General features: G+C 37.3%; 1 protein-coding gene across 10 annotated transcripts in view; it reads left to right on the top strand.

Moving 5' to 3' along the window:
- ANKRD17 (ankyrin repeat domain 17) overlaps positions 1-19,764 on the top strand; it is a 161,082-nt gene that overhangs the window by 121,272 nt on the left and 20,046 nt on the right. For all 10 annotated transcript variants that reach the window (XM_081227747.1, XM_081227742.1, XM_081227741.1 and 7 more), the window contains 5 exons: positions 10,973-11,144; positions 12,288-12,735; positions 13,174-13,329; positions 15,196-15,345; positions 16,687-18,323. In XM_081227747.1, the coding sequence (XP_081083873.1) occupies positions 10,973-11,144; positions 12,288-12,735; positions 13,174-13,329; positions 15,196-15,345; positions 16,687-18,323 (2,563 nt within the window). The remainder of the gene's footprint in view (positions 1-10,972; positions 11,145-12,287; positions 12,736-13,173; positions 13,330-15,195; positions 15,346-16,686; positions 18,324-19,764) is intronic.

Genomic DNA, 19,764 nt, shown 5'->3' with positions numbered 1-19,764 from the left:
ACTCTGTACTTCATTGATCCTAGACCTTGTAATTTGTTGCCAACGGATTTATCAGAAGTACCAAATACACTACAAAGGCATACACTACCAAGCCATGACCAACTAGTGAAATACGACCAGTTGATGGAATGTTTAATGCGTACCTTTTTATTTTATTTTTATAAAATTGTACAATTTAAATGCATGAAATTTATTGTATATCTATTATTTTTTTAACATCTTTATTAGAGTATAATTGCTTTACAATAGTGTGTTTATATGCTTTACAATAGTGTGTTAATAATAGTGTGTTTATAACAAAGTGAATCAGCTATACATATACATATATCCCCATATCTCCTCCCTCTTGCGTCTCCCTCCCACCCTCCCTATCCCACCCACCCCTCTAGGTGGTCACAAAGCAATGGAGCTGATCTCCCTGTGCTATGCGGCTGCTTCCCACTAGCTATCTATTTTACATTTGTTAGTATATATAAGTCCATGCCACTCTCCCACTTTGTCCCAGCTTACCTTTCCCCCTCCCTGGGTCCTCAAGTCCATTCTCTACGTCTGCGTCTTTATTCCTTTCCTGCCCCTTAATGCATACCTTTTTAAATGGATGATTTCTCTTGTATTTTTCTCTTTCAGGCACACTACAGTATCATTCCCATTTATTCCCATGGGGAGTAAAACACTCCAAACAATGTACAGTTTGGGCAGTCCCATAACTGCTTCTTTACTCTCTGTTCCTATCAATAACTGTAGTCTAGAATGTAATAGTAGGAAAAGAATTGGTTGGTATTGAATATTATGGAATATATATTCTGCCATATTTCATCTTTTTTAAAAAGGTTAAAAATGCTATGAAATTTAACATATACTTTTTAGATTTTAAGGGTATGCAGTGATAGTGGGGGCTGGGGCACCCCCCCCCCATGCAGTTGAAAAGCAATGTGTAACTTTACACTTGGGCCCTCCATATCTGCAGTTTCAAGTCCATGGATTTCAACCAACCACAGATTATGTAGTACTGTAATACTTATTCATTTTAAAGAATCCGCATAAAGTGGGCCTGCACAGTGTTGTTCACAGGTCAATTGTATGTATAACATTTTTCATTTGAGTCAGGTCCATTCTTTTTAATTAGACTTACTGACTTTGTTAAGCTATATATTTCATCTCACATAAAGAAAGTATGAATTATTTTAAACATTTTGTTCTAAAGTCAATGTGAAAATACACTATTATTTTCTGAAAAATATATTTAAAATCAGAGTTCTTTTTTTTTTTTCGTGGTACGTGGGCCTCTCACTGTTGTGGCCTCTCCCGTTGCGGAGCACAGGCTCCGGACGTGCAGGCTCAGTGGCCATGGCTTACGGGCCCAGCTGCTCCGCGGCGTGTGGGATCTTCCTGGACCGGGGCACGAACCCGTGTCGCCTACATCGGCAGGCGGACTCTCAACCACTGCGCCACCAGGGAAGCCCCAGAGGTTCTTCATTTTAAAAACTTTCTAGTTTAGATTCTGATCAAATGAAAATTAGCTTTTTTGGCCACTTTGAAGTTTTAATTGAATATGAACACATTGAGAACAGATATGGTTATAATTATTGTAACTATTACTTTACCTATTTTTAATATTCAGTTTCATCAAATATTTATTTAATGTTCACTAAATACCAGGCAATATAATAGGGCCAAGTTGTATGACAGAATATGTATCATTTGAGTCTTCTCTGTAAGAAATATTATTACCCTCATATTACAGATGGAGAAACTGAATCTATGGGAAGTTAAGTAACTTGCCGAAGGTAGACTAAGATTTAAATCCACCTTTTTTATTCTAAATTCCCTGCTTTCCTCTCCTCCCTTAATTGAAGTCAACCTACCTTTTAGTGCTTTCTCCTTATAATATTAGAATATCCTGTTTTTGCATACTCTCTCATTTTTAGATGTTAGAATCGCTAAGTAAGTTATTTCATAATATTGTATCTTTTTGCATTTTTATAAATCTTAGAAGGCATCCTTTCTATAGCTGAGACATAGATATCTGTTTTTAAATAAAATCTTTAATTGTTTCATACCTTTGTTTATACGTTACATGAAATACATTTAGAGATTTACTGCATGCCTGTGGATCACAAAGTCAAGAAGCAGCTTTTAGGAATGTCCTATTGTGCATGTCTATTCTCAATCAACTTCAGTGATTTATTTTCTTTTTTCTTTATTACAATAATGTGTTCAGTTTAAACTATGAACTATGCAAAGATAACTAAAAGAAAAGCATACGCCATCATTGTAAGGTAACTAAAGTTCAAAACCTGGTATGGTAATTAACTAAAAGTCCTCACTTCTGACCTTTAAAACCTTTTAAGACCTTACATGTTCTGCCCACTCACACCACTTCTTACACCTGTCTGATGTTATTTTACTACTTTCTCTTGGTCACTTTGCTCTTTCCATAATGACCATCCTTTTTGCTCTTGCTGTGCCTTCTGCCTTGAATGTCACTTCACTTGCCTCATATTTTAGTCTCCCTTTCACATTCTTCCTACTCTTCTTCCCTTCTTTATTTTCATGTTCTAATATTCTAAATACTGTATTTTACTTAGTTATCTTGTTTGTCTCTCTCTACCACTAGATGGTATGAACTACAAAATGGTGCCTAGCATGTTAGTAAACATTTGTTGAACAAATAAATATCCATGTATATGAAAACTGTACTTTTTAAAAATTAGAATCATGTGAACATATTACTCTAATACTTGCTTTTCCCTCTCTCAATAAGTGAAGAATATTGTCAACTGATAGTGATTTATAACTGCATAATATATTCCATGGTAGGTTTGTTTCCAGTTTTGTCACTACAAATAATGTTGCAATAAACATCATTATACATGTTTCTTTATATTTTGGTGCTTTTATTTTTATGGATTAAGTTTCTTCACTTGGGTCAGTATATTTTAAATTTGATACTTTCAGAATATTTTCCTACTATCATCAGCAGTACGTAAGTGTTTTTTTTCCTTGAATTCTTGCCAGTCTTTCTTAACCTAGATGTTCATGCTTTCAGACCCTCAGATTTAAAGCAATTCAAAAGGAATTTCTTTCAATGTCATTGCATATTTTCCCGTTTTTTTTGTTTGTTTGTTTTTTGCAGTACGCGGGCCTCTCACTGTTGTGGCCTCTCCCGTTGCGGAGCACAGGCTCCGGACGTGCAGGCTCAGTGGCCATAGCTCACAGGTCCAGCTGCTCCGCGGCATGTGGGATCCTCCCAGACCGGAGCACGAACCCGTGTCCCCTGCATCAGCAGGCAGACTCTCAACCACTGTGCCACCAGGGAAGCCCTATTTTCCAGTATTAATTATTAATCAAAAATTAATTAGATGCAAGTTCTTCTGCATGCACTGATACTTTATAAACAGTTTTGAATGGGGATGGTACATAGATAGAATTCTAGACTGTGGACGAGACTGTTCTTGCCTGAACTCCAGCCCCTTTCTATTTCTATTTGAAAAATTATCAGATTGAGATGTGTTAGGGTTTGGTTCACTATTTTTTATGTATGATTTACATCTGGAAAAATACACCGTTTTGCCTTTTGAGGCTCAGTACGTTCTGGCTCCACCATTTCTGATTTAGAAATATCATTGGAGTGGTCTTGTCTGGTTTAACTTGGATGTTCTGCATGGGTAACTTACTGCTTGTGTAAAAATGCTCCTTTGGGGGCTTCCCTGGTGGCTCAGTGGTTGAGAGTCCGCCTGCCGATGCAGGGGACACGGGTTCGTGCCCTGGTCTGGGAAGATCCCACTTGCCGCGGAGCAGCTAGGCCCGTGGGCCATGGCCGCTGAGCCTGCGCGTCCAGAGCCTGTGCTCCGCAACGGGAGAGGCCACAACAGTGACAGGCCCGCGTAACGCAAAAAGAAAAAAAAAAAATGCTCCTTTGATCAACCTTTCTAATTTGAAAATGTTGGTTAATAGGTTTGTAAAACTTGCTGCTGAGAATACTGCTCATTATATTTATGAGATTCCCTTATCCTTATGCAGCAAACACTATGTGGAAGAGTCCATGCTCTAGAGCAGTTCATCTGGTCTAACTGTGGAATACTCTGGCAGTTAATTGCTTGTTCTCTTAGGACATTAACAACTAGGTTATGTTTGGGGCTGTTAGATTCCATAGTGGGTATTATTGGTCTGCATTTTTAATGTTTTACCCCTCTACTTTATCACTTATTGTTTTTTCTCTTTGTAAACTTTCATAATCTTTTAGGGAGCTATGTATGGTATATTTTTAAAATATTCCTAATAGATGTTTTCAGTTGGGTTTTTTGCCACCACTGAAGCTATTAATATGCCCACCTCACAATCTCAGTTTCATACATTTCATTCTCTGATTATCACCTCTTGTCTTTTCAGCTTTACTCCCTCTAGAATTCTACCTCCAGCAATCCTAAAAACATTCTGTCTACCAATAAATTGTAGGATCCATTTATCGTACCACCCTTCACTGGCCTTACTCTTTTCTTTCTCCTTATTCTTAACTGAAACCTAGTAATTAAAGGTGTCTAAGGAAAAAAAGCATTCAACCTTGATGACTAATTTTACTTTAAATGTGTGACAGTGAACCCTTTAATGCTGCCCAGTAGTCATAGTATATATTTCCCTAGTTTAATTTACTCTCCCACTCTTCTAGACCATTATTTCTTTCTCCTTTATCCTGTGACTTCTGGTGCATCCTCTTCTTCAACCTCAGTTCATGACCTTGCATGCTACTTCAGTAAGAAAACTGAAGCATCAGAAGAAGACTGCCAGAGACTTCCCCTACCCCATCTTCCCAACCCACCAAGCCCTGTACCCATATATTTCCTACCAATTACTAGATAAACTTGTTGTAACCAATCCCTCCATTTGTGAACTACATATTTTCTGTCTGCCATCCCTTACTCAAAAACATTGTTGTGTCAGTTTTCTTTTCTTCTATATCATATTCCCCCCTCTCCTGGATCATCCTCATCATCATATAAGCTTCTTTGTCCAATCTTAAAAAAAACTTTTGATTTTTCCAACACGTACCTCCCTGCCCCCCCCCCCATTTTCAGCTACAAGTCCATTTCTGCTCCCATTTGCAGCAAAACTTGTCTATTTTGGGTATTCCAATTCTTTTTTGTCTTGAATCTACTCCTACCAGGCTCTCACTCCTACAGCTCCACCAAAGCTATGCCTTTACGGTCTTTGGGGACTCTCACTAGCTAAATCCAGTGATTACTTCTCTATCCTTATCTTACTAAGCCTAATAACACCTGACATACTCTATTTATTTGGCCTCCATTACACTACACACTCTTGGTTTTTCTCTTATCTTTCTGAATGTTCCTTCTGTATCTCTAGTTCCTCCTCTTCTCTCCTCTTAGTTGGCAAGTCATTTAGCTTATTACATGATCTTCTTTATCCACTGGTCATCTCATCCTGCTTCTTACCTTTAAATATATACTAGCTGATCCCAAATTTATATCTTTAGCCCAGACCTCTTCCCTACATTCCAGTCTCTTATATCTAGCTAGCTACTCAACATGTCCTTTTGGATACCTAATTAGACATCTCATACTTATGTTCAAATGTGAACTTCTGATCTTTGCCCACTCCAAACCCACAACTCTGTCTTGTAATTGCTCAGCTAAAGATATTGATATCATGCTTGGTTTCTCTCTGTCCTCCATTGTGTTGGAAAATCTAGTTACCTTTGCCTTAGAACTATATCTAGGATCCTAGTCACTATTTATCACTTCTCACCCTGATTCAAGTCATTAATATCATCTTTTACCTGTATTTCCACAGTAGTCATTTAACTGGTCTCCCTGATTCCATCATTGCTCTGCAGTCTGTTCTCTATTTAACACTTAGAGTGATCCTCTATATCAGTTAAATCACTCTTTTGCTCAAAACCCTACAGTGCCATTTCCCTCAGAGTAAAAGATTAAAAGTCTTTAAAATGCCCCGTGGGACCTTAGGTGATGAAGTCTCCCGATATGCTCTCTGAAAGTCATTTTCTATTATTCTCAACCAGACTGACCTACTTAAACATTCCAGGCCTACTTGAACATACAGCTTATATACTGACTGTTCTCTTTGCCTGCTATACTTCAAATCTTTTAAATGTTTACTTCAACTTCACCTTTATGTTCCCCTATACGTCCCCATATACACACTTCTCTTCCTCTGCTCCAGTATTCCTGTTTTACATTGTACTTAACACATTTTTTAAAAACTATATAATGTATTATGTTTGCTATCTGTGTGCCTCCCCCAGCAACTAAATGTAAGCTTCATGAGGGCAGGGATATTTTGTCTGCTGCTTAGTCCTAAGAGACTAGAACCATGCTTAGTACATAGTTATCAAAAAATTTTCGCTGGATCCTGCCCTTCCCTTCCCCTGTACTCCTTGATCTCTTTTTCTGTTATTGATACCACTACTGATTATTCAGAAATAATTGAAATCTTGATGTCGTTTTCAGATTCTCAATTACCTTTGCTCCGCATTCTCTATATCCATCAAATAAGTTAGTGTAGTAAATTAACTTAATCCAGTATCTGGCACATATTAACCCCCTAAATATTAATGGTATCAGTATCATCATCATCACCTTTAATTGAGCTTTGGCAGTCTCTTTATGTCTTCTGTTCCATCCTCTCCTAAATTATCACTTCTCGCCTGAAGTATTGCAGTAGGCTTCTTAACAGTCTGTCTATAAATAAATACCTTTGCCTCTGTCATCTTTTGCCTTCAGTTTAATCCTTCTTTATTCCAATGTAACTTTTCCAGTTCCCATAGTTTCTGATACACAGATAAGATTGCCTTTACTCCTTACTCGAAATCCTTCAGTCTTCATTGTCTGCATGGGAAATTTCAAACATTTGGCTCTTCCTGTCTTCTCTAGGCTCATCACTCACTATGGTTTTCTACTCCTCACATATCTCATTCACATAACTGTATCCAAATATGCACATGGGGGACTTCCCTGGTGGTCCAGTGGTTAAGATTCCGCGCTTCCAGTGCAGGGGGTGTGGGTTCTATCTCTGGTCAGGGAGCTAAGATCCCACGTGGCTCGAGGTGCGGCCAAAAAAAGAAGAAAACAGATTTGCACATGGTATTTCTTTAGTCTGGACTGCCTTTCCCTAAATCCTTAAATTCTCATCTTAAAAAGCTTAACTCTCAAACATCAATTTGTTTCCTGATTCTATAATTAGAAATCACCAGTTAGGGAATTCCCTGGCAGTCCAGTGATTAAGACTCAGTGTTTTCACTACTGCTGGGGCCTGGGTTGGGGAACTAAGATCCTGCAGCCAAAAGAAAAAATCAGTTGGACTAGTGCCCTTTCTTTCCTTTTCCACAATGAGGTTATTTATTCTGCAATTTGACTCTTTTTCTTCAAAACCTCTACCCTCCCCCACATATGCTCACAAACATGTAGCAGTTCCCCAGTAAGTGAAATGAGGTCTAGGGCATGTGCCTTGTGAGAAAATATAGAATGTAGGCTGAATTTCTAACTCTGTTTACCTGCACCTCCAGACTTACTCGAGCCTCACGGTTTAAATACTCTGTTTTCATCTTTTCTCCTTCGGATCTTGTATCAGTTATTACCACCTCTCCCATACTTTAGTGCCTGCTGTTTCATTAACTCCTACCCTCTTTCTCCAACTTCATGAAGTTAACTATCCTAATGAAACCTTACCTCAAATTTAGTATTTTGTTTCCTTATCTAAATATTTTAAGGGAATAATCTATGTCTTGTTGACTCTACTTTTCTTTTTTTTTTTTTTTTTTTACTTTTCTTTGTAATTCTCCATCCAGGACCATTTGCTTACTTCTCCACTAATTCAGTGAACTAACTATGGCAGAGGTCACCAATGGCATCTTATTGCCAAATCCAGAATAAGATTAGACATCTCATACTTGTGTCCTTACTGATACTTTGTGATGCTTACCAATGTTGATTTGCCTTCCTTTATGAAACTCTTCCCCCATTGAAGCTTCTTTCTCCTGATTGTCTTCTTCTGCCTGATATATGTCTTTCTAAAAGTCTCATTTGGTCTTCCTTTTTTTTTTTTTTTTTTTTTTTTTTTTGCGGTACGCAGGCCTTTCACTGTTGTGGCCTCTCCCATTGCGGAGCACAGGCTCCAGACACGCAGTCTCAGTGGCCATGGCTCACGGGCCCAGCCGCTCCGTGGCATGTGGGATCTTCCCGGACCGGAGCTCGAACCTGTGTCCCCTGCATCAGCAGGAGGACTCTCAACCACTGCGCCACCAGGGAAGCCCTAGTTTTTCTATTTTTAAAAGTTCTTCCCCCCCCCCCTTGAATACCAATCACAATTACTTCTTACCACTGGACACATTTTAAAAATCAAGCAAAATTAATAATTCATCTGGCCGAGCCAAAAGTCTTAAACCTCACTTGTTATTTTTATCCCCCAAAGCTATTTCCTGTACCTTTCTTAAGGCTTTTTTTCCATATAGATGTGATATAGATGAAATATCAGTTTTATTATTCCTGATTCTAAATTGGAGAGGCTTAGTATCTATCTGTAGCCACAGTTGCTTTGAAAATGTTTCTCTGGCACACCCTTCACCCCCCTTTCTACTCCTCTTCCCTTTACACTTAGCTATTTATTTCGTGAAAGTCAGCAAGACAGATCAACCCCAGGCCTCCCTCACTGGAGCTCAGGCAAAGATATAGAAAGTATACTGTTCCTGAGGACAGGCAGCTTAGCTACATTAAAGCAAGGCTGAATGAGCTGAGTCATACACGCTCAGTTCCTTCTTTCAAGCTCACCAATCAGATAGTACTCCTTCCTTGTAGTGAACTAGGGTGTGAAGGTCACCAATTACTGTTTTCTTCTCAGTCCTTTGGAAATGTCAAAAGCTCCTCCTTTATTGGTCTTCAGAGGAAACTTGGGTACTTCTGGAAGACCAGCAAAAATTTCTGGGGGGTAGGTACTATGCAGACAATTTTTATATCTCCAGTTTCCATTTGTGTTCTTTCCTGAAATCCATCTGCTTGAGAAAGTTATCTGGTGTTCTATAGATTCTCCTTAATTATTTACCTTTTCAGAAACAAAAGTCATATCTCTTACCCAAGTGAATGTAATTATGGTGCATTGCCCCAGGGTGTGAAAACTTCCAAGGTGGGCAAAACCTTTTAGGCACCCAACAAGGATTATTTCAAAAGGGAGGAGGAGTGTCTAGCAAAAGCTAGAGACTTAAAAAGTCAGACTTTTTCTCAAAAAAAGTAAGTCTGATTTGGCTTATAAGTTTGTCTTTAAGGGCTGCTTTCAGTAGTTAAGATATTGTGACATTTTCCATAAACTGAGTATCATTGTTTTGACACATATTTAAAATACACATAAAATATATAGAAAGCTAGATTATATCAAGGAATGTGTACTTTGAAAATGTCATTTAGAGAACACGCAAACAAAAGAGTTTGTAGATGATTTTACCATTTTATGAGCCAAAGAGGAGAATTTAATAGTTAAAGTAGCTTATTAAGAGATGTTATTGGGGCTTCCCTGGTGGCACAGTGGTTGAGAGTCCGCCTGCCGATGCAGGGGACACGGGTTCGTGCCCTGGTCCGGGAAGATCCCACATGCCGTGGAGCGGCTGGGCCCGTGAGCCATGGCCGCTGAGCCTGCGCGTCCGGAGCCTGTGCTCCTCAACGGGAGAGGCCACAACAGTGAGAGGCCCGCGTACCGCAAGAAAAAAAAAAAAAAAAAAAAAAAGAAGCCAATAATAAAGAATATACAAAAAGACAATTTAATATTAAAAAAAAAAAAAGAGATGTTATTGGACTTTAAAACTTATTCCTAGTTTTTTTGACTGTGAAAGTAATATGTATCCAGTTTAACAAATAGAAACAGTGTACAGTTATATAAAGTAAAATTGAAAGTCACCATCTTTCTGCTACTTCTTGTCCAAACCCATGCTCTAGAGGTAATCACTAGTAAGCCTTTGATTTGTATCCTCGGTAGATTCACATAAAGCACCGCCCCCCCATAAATGAGATCATTGGTTTGCACTTTGCCTTTTTTTCCCTAGCAGATGTAAATTGTGAGCATTTTCCTAGGTGTACATTTATAACTCTTAATGGCTGCTTAGTATTCTGTGAATGTATACTGTTGTTAACTTCTCCCCACCCCCGACCCCACCCCATGGATTTACCAAGCTTCCATTTACTACTATTGTAATCAACTTTGCAATGGAAAGTATTGAGCCTATATTTTTCAACTAGAGGTAGTCATTTTATAGAATATATTCTTAGGATAAGCACTTTGTAATTTTCACAGGAGGCTTTCAAATTACCTTTCTAAAAATGTTAATGTTTATACTGACAGCAGTGTAGGGAAGAATTCATTTTCCCAAACTTTTGCTAACTGATATCTTTTAATTTTCCCAAATTAATGAACAAAACATGGTAGCTTGTTATTTTAATTTATATTTCCATAGTGATTATGAAGTTATGTATATCTTTATCATTCATCCATTTTGAAATTAGGTTGTCTTTTATCATTAATTTGATCTTGACATTTAAAAATATTATTTTCTCTTTACAGTGATTTGAGTATGATCTTGATCAAACAATGAATTGAACTAAGATGACTTTGAATTGTATGGTATCCCAGTACCCTTAATGATAAAATGACATTATGTGGGCTTCCCTAGTGGCGCAGTGGTTGAGAGTCTGCCTGTCGATGCAGGGGACATGGGTTTGTGCCCCGGTCCGGGAAGATCCCACGTGCCGTGGAGCGGCTGGGCCTGTGAGCCATGGCTGCTGAGCCTGCGCGTCCGGAGCCTGTGCTCCGCAACAGGAGAGGCCACAGCAGTGAGAGGCCTGCGTACCACAAAAAAACAAAACAAACAAACAAAAAAAACTGACATTATGTGACAACTTTTTTCCAAGGTAAATTCCAGTGTTATAATTCTGTTTTATTGATTCTTTAACAGTTAAGGGAAGAAAGCCGGAGGCTGGCTTTGGCTGCAAAAAGAGAAAAGAGAAAGGAGAAGAGAAGAAAGAAAAAAGAAGAACAAAGAAGAAAACTAGAAGAGATTGAAGCCAAAAATAAAGAAAACTTTGAACTCCAAGCTGCTCAAGAAAAAGAAAAGCATAAAGTTGAAGGTATTTTCTCTAAACCATCTAATTTGTTTCATGTAATACATTCTACTCAAAATTATATTTCCTTAAATATCAGTAACTTCAGGTGAAAAAAGATCTCTACGTTATTAAGGCCTAAAGTATTTATATGCTATTTTCACTTATTGACTTCTTCCCAGCTTTTTATTATAAAGAATTTCAAACCTACACACAAGTGGAAAGAATAATGAAACAAACACATGAAATACCCTTCACCTAATTTAAAAATAAACATTTTACTATATTTGCTTTATCTTTTTCTCTAAATATACATACATAGTTTTTTCCTAAGCCGTCTGAAAGTAAATTGCAGACATCTGACATTGCACCTATAAAACATCAGCACACATCCAAGGAATGACATTTGCTTACATAATTGCAATACCATTTATAATACCTTAAAAAATTAACAGTAATTCCATAATTTCATCTACAGTCAAGACCATATTCAGATTTTTCTTAAATGAGGGAATTATTTTTAACTAGGTTCTAACTAAAAAATTATTTGAGATGAGGATATTGTTGGAAAGAACCATTGTCATTAAACCACCAAATATTTATGCTGTGTGTGTGTGTTAATTTCCCCCTCCTCCAGCCTTTTATTTTGAAAAATTTCAAACTACAGAAAAGTTTAAGGATTAGTATAATGAACACGTGTAAGTCACCTAGATTCATATAACATTTTGGCACATTTGTTTATCTTTTTTCCTCTCTCTTTTTTTGAATAGTCTTATATATGTTGTACACATCATACGAAATTACCCCTAAATAGTTGAGCAGTGTTTCCCAGAAAAAGAACATTATTTTACATAACCACAATAACATTATTACACTTAAGAAATTTAATAATTATGTAATAATATGTAATATACGGTACATATTCATATTTCCCAAAGTGTCCCCGAAATATTTTTTGTAACTGCCTACTATGTGTTGTTTAGAACTTAGGCACAGAGAGAATAGATCAATCATATCCATCTCATTACCAGTGAATGCTGGAATGACGGATAACTTTGTATCTAATAGTAGTAGTAAAGTAAATTCAGCGTTTATTTTTGTCGAGTGCTTAAAGCTAAATATATGCCAAGAATGCTAGAACTTGCTAATTCAGTATTGCTACTTCTACAGATGAGCCTGAAGTCTTGACGGAGCCTCCAAGTGCCACAACCACTACTACCATAGGTATATCTGCAACCTGGACCACTTTGGCAGGTTCCCATGGTAAAAGAAACAATACCATAACTACAACCAGTTCAAAGAGGAAAAACAGGAAAAATAAAATTACTCCAGAAAATGTTCAAATTATATTTGATGATCCACTACCAATCTCATACAGTCAGCCAGAGAAGGTGAATGGAGAGTCCAAGAGCAGCAGTACCAGCGAGAGTGGAGACAGTGATAACATGAGAATTTCCAGTTGCAGTGATGAAAGTAGTAACAGCAACAGCAGCCGAAAGAGTGACAATCATTCACCTGCTATGGTCACCACCACTGTGACCAGCAAGAAGCAGCCATCAGTTCTGGTTACATTTCCAAAGGAGGAGAGAAAATCTGTTTCTGGCAAAGCTTCAATAAAGTTAGTTCCAATTTTCATTTTCATGATTTATAGTATCATTATGAAACACTTTGTTGCTGAATTTTTTAGTAAAGCAGGCAGATGAACAACTGACAAAATAAGGGTTTGTCTTTGTTCTAAAGAAGGCATGATTTCATTTGAATTTCAGAATTACTGTGTAATTTCTTCATTTTGGTTGTTAAACTTAACCCATGAAAAGTATTGATTATGGTTTCTCAGGGATTATTATTGTATTTCAGTTCTGCTAAATTTGACCTCTAGATAATATCTTCTTAAAATTGGCCCTTCATATTATGCTAAGTATTAAAAAGTGAAAAATAAATTTCTCATTTATTCATCATAGTATTCTTAAAGAATAAAATCATGTAGTAGATTGCCTTTATCATTAAAAATTCTACATCTCTTCTATATTTAATGTGTTTTTCCTCCCTGTTAAAGATTGTCAGAGACTATCAGTGAAGTGACCAGTAATTCTCTCTCCACTTGCACAAAATCTGGTCCATCTCCCCTTTCCTCTCCAAATGGGAAATTAACAGTAGCAAGTCCTAAGCGTGGACAAAAGAGGGAAGAAGGATGGAAAGAAGTTGTAAGAAGGTGACTGATTATTTGATTGTTTTTCTCATTTTTATATGTGCTCTATTTCACAATGAAGCATAGTTTACCTTACAGTTAAATTCCCCTAACTCTTCCAGAGGTTGCAAACAAACTGGTGGCCCAAGGCTGCATCTGGCCAACAGAGACAACCTATACTATATTTTAGATGGAAAAAAAAAAGTGTATGTTAACACTTTTAAAATTAAGAAATTTTACATAAAAAGTTAGATCATTGTGGTGTCTGCTTGACCCGCATAGGTATTGGTATTTGGTAGTGAGCTAATTTATTTAAGGTGATAGATTGTCTTGTTCAGCTTTGTAACCTCAGAGCCCAATATGTAGTGTCTACTACATACTTGTAAATATTTGGAGAATGAATTAAGTATTGGTTTTAAGCTATTCTTGTCTTCAAATCATAGGATACCTTTATTTCACGGGTTTTAGGACTAAAATATTTTGCTTGGAATTTTTAAATAATATGTATTAAAAAGTAAAACAACATCCCACAAACTAAAAGGTGGTAAGATACCAAAGACCTAGAAAGGATGTGATCCATTATAAATCTTTGATAACCTATTTTAAGGAACTCTCCAGAATTCCATCAAAAAATTAAACTTTTGATTGTTTTAAAACAAAATCTGTAGTGAACCAAGCTTATTACTGTTCATCTCAAGATGTACTGTACATTTTTTATCTTATTTTGGGCCAACACTTCCCCTCAACCCCCATCTCTATCTTTATCTCTTTCTCTGTCTCACACACATTCTTTTGAACTAACTGAAATCACAACATCAGAATACTCTCTGTACAAAAGTAAGAGAATTCAGTTTTCCTGCATGTATTTTATATTGTAGTATGCAAGCAAATTCTTAACTAACTTAAAATAATGATCACTGACTGATTATTATGTCCTTTAGGGAAAAAGGAATTATCAAGTAACTTAGTTATGTATACAAAAGGGCAGGGATCATACCTTACCATTTAAAAAAATAACGTATAATTTCATATTTAATCTATTCTAAATAAATAATTTACTTATTCATTGAAGCACAGTTGGCTCCTTCTTTTAATTGAGAGTTATGCTGTTTTTCTTTTAGAAGTATTCTTTCATTTAGACTTGTCAGAAATTTATATCTACCTTTCCTGAATCTGAGTGTTTAAAATTGTAATGTAATTTTGTAGGTGTTAGGTGGGTTTTGCTTTTTTGGAATTCCAGCAGGCTTTTCTCTTTCCTCACACAGCTAAACATCCCTTAGCAAGTTTCCATATTTGTGGATAATCATTTTAATGCCTCTAGAAGAATGCAGGGCAACAATGAATTTTTAGTATCATCCTTTCAGTTATATATTAGGGAATAAAAACAAGAATATGAGTCACACACCCAAAGGTTCACAAAAAGCCTTTCTTGACTCCTTGGGGTAGATTAGATGCCCCAACCAATGTGTCTTTATGATACCCTATTAGAGCACTTACAACATCGTGTTGTAGTTTTCTTACTTGGTTTCTACATAGTCAGTATATGTGGGCAGGAACCCCTGTCTGTTTTATTTGCCATTAATATTTGCATTATCACAGTGTATATCTACATGTATGTGTGTCACAGATATTAATGAAGGACGAAAGTCAAAAAAGCAAACAGTTTTTGGTAATGAGATGAGAAGCTCTGGTAAAGCTCACTCTCTCTCTCTCTCTCTTTCTCTTTTTTCTGTGGCTCTTAGTTGCCTTTTATCACTTAGAGTGAGAGTAGGTAGCAGAGGCTTATTCGACAATATTCTGCATTTACAGAAACATTTTAGTAATCTTATTTTAATTACAACCACTGATGCTTATGATTTATCTTAATTTATTTTTGCAACTGTTAAACAGGTCAAAGAAAGTGTCTGTTCCATCAACTGTGATATCCAGAGTGATTGGAAGAGGAGGCTGTAATATTAATGCTATTCGGGAGTTCACTGGTGCACACATAGATATTGATAAGCAGAAAGACAAGACAGGAGACCGGATAATAACTATAAGGCAAAATTTTGTCTCTTACAGTTTTTTTCTTTTATATTTTATTGCACTAGAGCTTACTTATCAATATATATATAAGCATTTGAGTTTTCAATGGAACTTTGTATTTAATAGCATATTTTGTTAAATGGGAATTTGATTCATGTTTAAGATAACCTTTACAGTTTTTTTTTTCTTATTTATATGCTCTTGTGAAGTATTTCAAAGGGCTTTAAAGGAATTTTTCTTCTGTGTGTGTATGGCAAAGGTTTGAATAATCTTTTCCTTATATAAACTTTTAATATGACATTCTTAAAAACTTCTTTTTAAGAAGGAATGGGTTTCTAACACATTGTAATCTGTAATTTTCCATCTTTCTCTTAAATTAGCATTTGAGATTGTATCCTTAGAATATGAGCTTAGTAATAGGTTTAAATCTGAAGTGGATATTTGTTTTAAATTGAATACTTGAACATGTCTGTGCCTGAATACCCTTAGAGTAAAGATGATATTCTAAGAAATCATAAATTTGGTTGTGAGAGACAGGTGCCCTTCCCAGTAATAGAGGGACAGATAGTTTTTTAGCCTGTCTCAGAGGAAGGAGGCAATTAACCAGCTCTGTTTTGCACTTATCCCCTTCTCCTATCTTGTTTTTCCCTCCCCTGGGATAGGTGTAGTCACAACTTGCCTTATCCAGAGAAGAGGGGAAGCAGATACCCTTTATAAGTAATTTCCCCCTTAAGGTCTCCATAAGGCTTTCCTTCCAATCAAATATTTTCCTGAACATCCAAGACTGGGGTTTGACCTTATGGCCATTGTTGTAATTATCAGGATTCTTCTCTCATTTTGAGACATCTGTCCAAAAGAGTTATAATAATCACTCTACTAATAGAGAAACCACTAATAAATATAAATGGGGTCATCTTAGCTACCAGGATTTAAAATAAAATACTATTTTCTTACTCAGTGGTATTATTTTTCTTGCTTATTTGTACTGCTTTTAATATTGATCAGCTGTTTAACTTCATGGTAACAATATGGATTACATAGGATTTTAAGTGCAGTGGTTTTTCTGTCTAGAATGTATTTCACAGTAGGAAGATCATTGCTTAGTCTGAGGAAACAATAATGAAATTAAAGTTTTTGGAAAAGAAGTCATTTACTTTTCCTTTGAAAAATATAGTGGTGTGTCAGGAAAGTTTATTGCTTTGTTTGCATAATACCTCAAAAATAGTCAGAAAATTGCTTCTTAACTTTTATCTGTTCTCTGTATGTGTGTACATACACATACACACACGAATTAATTTAGGCTTTATATATTAAAAGGGGGAAATTGGACCTATTTTTTTTTTTGTCAACTTATAGGGGTGGCACTGAATCAACAAGACAAGCAACTCAGTTGATCAATGCTCTGATCAAGGATCCAGACAAAGAAATTGATGAACTTATTCCAAAGAATCGTTTGAAAAGCTCCTCAGCAAATTCCAAAATTGGGTCATCAGCGCCTACCACCACTGCTGCTAACAGTTCCTTAATGGGAATTAAAATGACGACTGTAGCTCTGTCATCAACATCTCAAACTGCCACAGCACTCACTGTGCCTGCAATTTCTTCTGCATCTACTCACAAAACCATTAAGAACCCAGTGAATAATGTGAGGCCTGGTTTTCCAGTTTCTCTTCCATTAGCATATCCTCCTCCACAGTTTGCACATGCTTTGCTTGCTGCTCAGACTTTCCAGCAGATCCGTCCACCAAGGTTGCCCATGACGCACTTTGGAGGTACTTTTCCACCAGCTCAATCCACTTGGGGTCCTTTTCCTGTCAGGCCTTTGAGCCCTGCCAGAGCTACTAACTCGCCTAAGCCTCACATGGTGCCTCGCCATAGCAATCAGAATAGCAGTGGTTCTCAGGTGAATTCAGCAGGTTCTTTAACTTCAAGTCCAACAACTACAACCAGTTCATCAGCTTCAACGGTGCCTGGTACATCTACAAATGGCAGTCCAAGTTCACCTTCTGTTAGAAGGCAGCTTTTTGTCACAGTTGTGAAGACATCCAATGCCACCACAACAACAGTCACAACCACAGCAAGTAACAACAGCACTGCACCCACAAATGCCACATATCCTATGCCTACTGCCAAAGAACACTACCCAGTATCATCCCCATCTTCCCCATCACCACCAGCCCAGCCAGGAGTGGTTTCTAGAAACAGCCCTTTGGATTGTGGAACAGCATCTCCAAATAAAGGGGCATCTTCCTCTGAACAGGAAGCAGGTAGTCCACCAGTAGTAGAAACAACAAACAGTAGACCTCCAAACAGCAGCAGTTCTTCTGGGAGTTCATCAGTTCATTCTACTCAGCAGCAACCTCCGGGATCTGTTTCTCAGGAGCCAAGACCACCTCTTCAGCAGTCTCAGGTTCCTCCCCCGGAAGTTAGAATGACTGTTCCTCCTTTAGTAACAACAAGTTCTGCTCCAGTGGCGGTGCCTTCTACTGCCCCAGTGACTTACCCTATGCCTCAGACACAAATGGGATGCTCCCAGCCTCCGCCTAAAATGGAACCCCCTGCTATTAGACCACCCTCTCATGGCACAGCTGCCCCTCACAAGAATCCAGCTCCTGTGCAAAATTCATCTGTTGCAGTCCTCAGTGTCAATCACATTAAAAGACCTCACAGTGTTCCCTCTTCTGTCCAGCTACCTTCGACCTTAAGTACACAAAGTGCTTGTCAAAATTCAGTACATCCAGCAAATAAGCCTATTGCTCCCAATTTCAGTGCCCCCTTACCATTTGGGCCCTTTAGCACATTGTTTGAAAATAGCCCTACTTCTGCTCATGCCTTCTGGGGAGGATCTGTTGTTTCATCTCAGTCAACACCAGAATCTATGCTATCAGGAAAATCCTCATATTTGCCAAATTCAGATCCTTTACATCAGTCTGATACTTCCAAAGCTCCAGGTTTTAGACCACCATTACAGAGACCTGCTCCAAGTCCCTCAGGTAAGTTTGTATTTTCTGACATTCTGCAGCTGCTCGTTTATACAAATGATGTTGAAACTCTTAGTTATTTTCTAATATTTTTACTCTGTGACTTGGTCAGATAGACAGATTGTAGTACTAATTCAAATGCTATTGTGAGTATTGACTGTGTCTAGTATGGCATTATTTTTTTTTTAAATCTTTTTAGAAGCTGTAATGGGTTTTTATCTTAAATTTACTATAAATAAATTTCTTCATCAGGTATATTTTTCTCTCTCAAAATAAAGAAAAGGGGACTTCCCTGGTAGTCCTGTGGTTAAGACTCTGCATTCCCAATGCAGGGGGCCCGGGTTCGATCCCTGGTCAGGGAAATAAATCCCACATGCCGCAACTAAGACTGGGCGCAGCCAAATAAATAAATAAATATTTTTTTAAAATTATAAATAAAAAATAAAGTCTTTTTTTTTTTTTTTTTTGCGGTACGCGGGCCTCTCACTGTTGTGGCCTCTCCTGTTGCGGAGCGCAGGCTCTGGATGCGCAGGCTCAGCAGCCATGGCTCACAGGCCCAGCCTCTCCGCGGCATGTGGGATCTTCCCGGACCGGGGCACGAACCCGTATCCCTTGCATCAGCAGGCGGACTCTCAACCACTGCGCCACCAGGAAAGCCCCTCATATTTTAATTTAATAAGATAATGCCATCAAAACTTTGCTTTTAGTTCAAATAAAAAATAATTACCAAAGATTTTAAAAATTTGATTTCACTTCCAACTGTCTTTTTTGTTTTAAAAATAATGAGAAAAATATAGAGCTACATAGTTCAAAAGGGTAGGCACTAACTATATGTGCTATTTAAATTTAATAAAATTAAAAATTCATCTCAGTCAAGCTGGCCATTTTTTAAATTTTTTCCCAGTTTTGTTGAGATGTAATTGATGTACATCACTGTATATGAGTTTAAGGTGTAGAGCATAATGGTTTGACTTACATACATTGTGAGATAATTGCGACAGTAAATTTAGTTAACATTCATCATCTCCTATAGATACAATTTTTTAAAAAAAGAAAAAGGAAAAAATATTTTTCGGTGTGATGAGAGCTCTTAGGATTTAGTCTCTCTTAACAGCTTTCCTATGTATCATACAGCAGTGTTAACTACCGTTACTATGTTGCACATTACATCCCTAATACTTACTTATCTTGTAACTGGAAGTTTGTACCTTTTGACCACCTTCCTCCAATTCCCCCCCCCCACCTCCACCTCTAGTAACCACAAATCTGATCTCTTTTTCTATGAGTTTGTTTGTTTGAGATTCCACATATAAGTGAGATCATACAGTTTTTGTCTTTCTCTGTCTGACTTATTTTACTTAGCATAATGCCCTCACGACCCATCCATTTTGTCAGAAATGGCAGGATTTCCTCGTGTTTTTTGGTGTGTTTTTTTTATTACTAAATAATATCC

Source organism: Mesoplodon bidens (genome assembly GCF_964165515.1).
Source record: "Mesoplodon bidens genome assembly, chromosome: 1".
Classification (NCBI taxonomy): domain Eukaryota; kingdom Metazoa; phylum Chordata; class Mammalia; order Artiodactyla; family Ziphiidae; genus Mesoplodon; species Mesoplodon bidens.
Note: the sequence above shows the minus strand (reverse complement) of the source record. Positions and strands in the feature narration are given on the sequence as shown.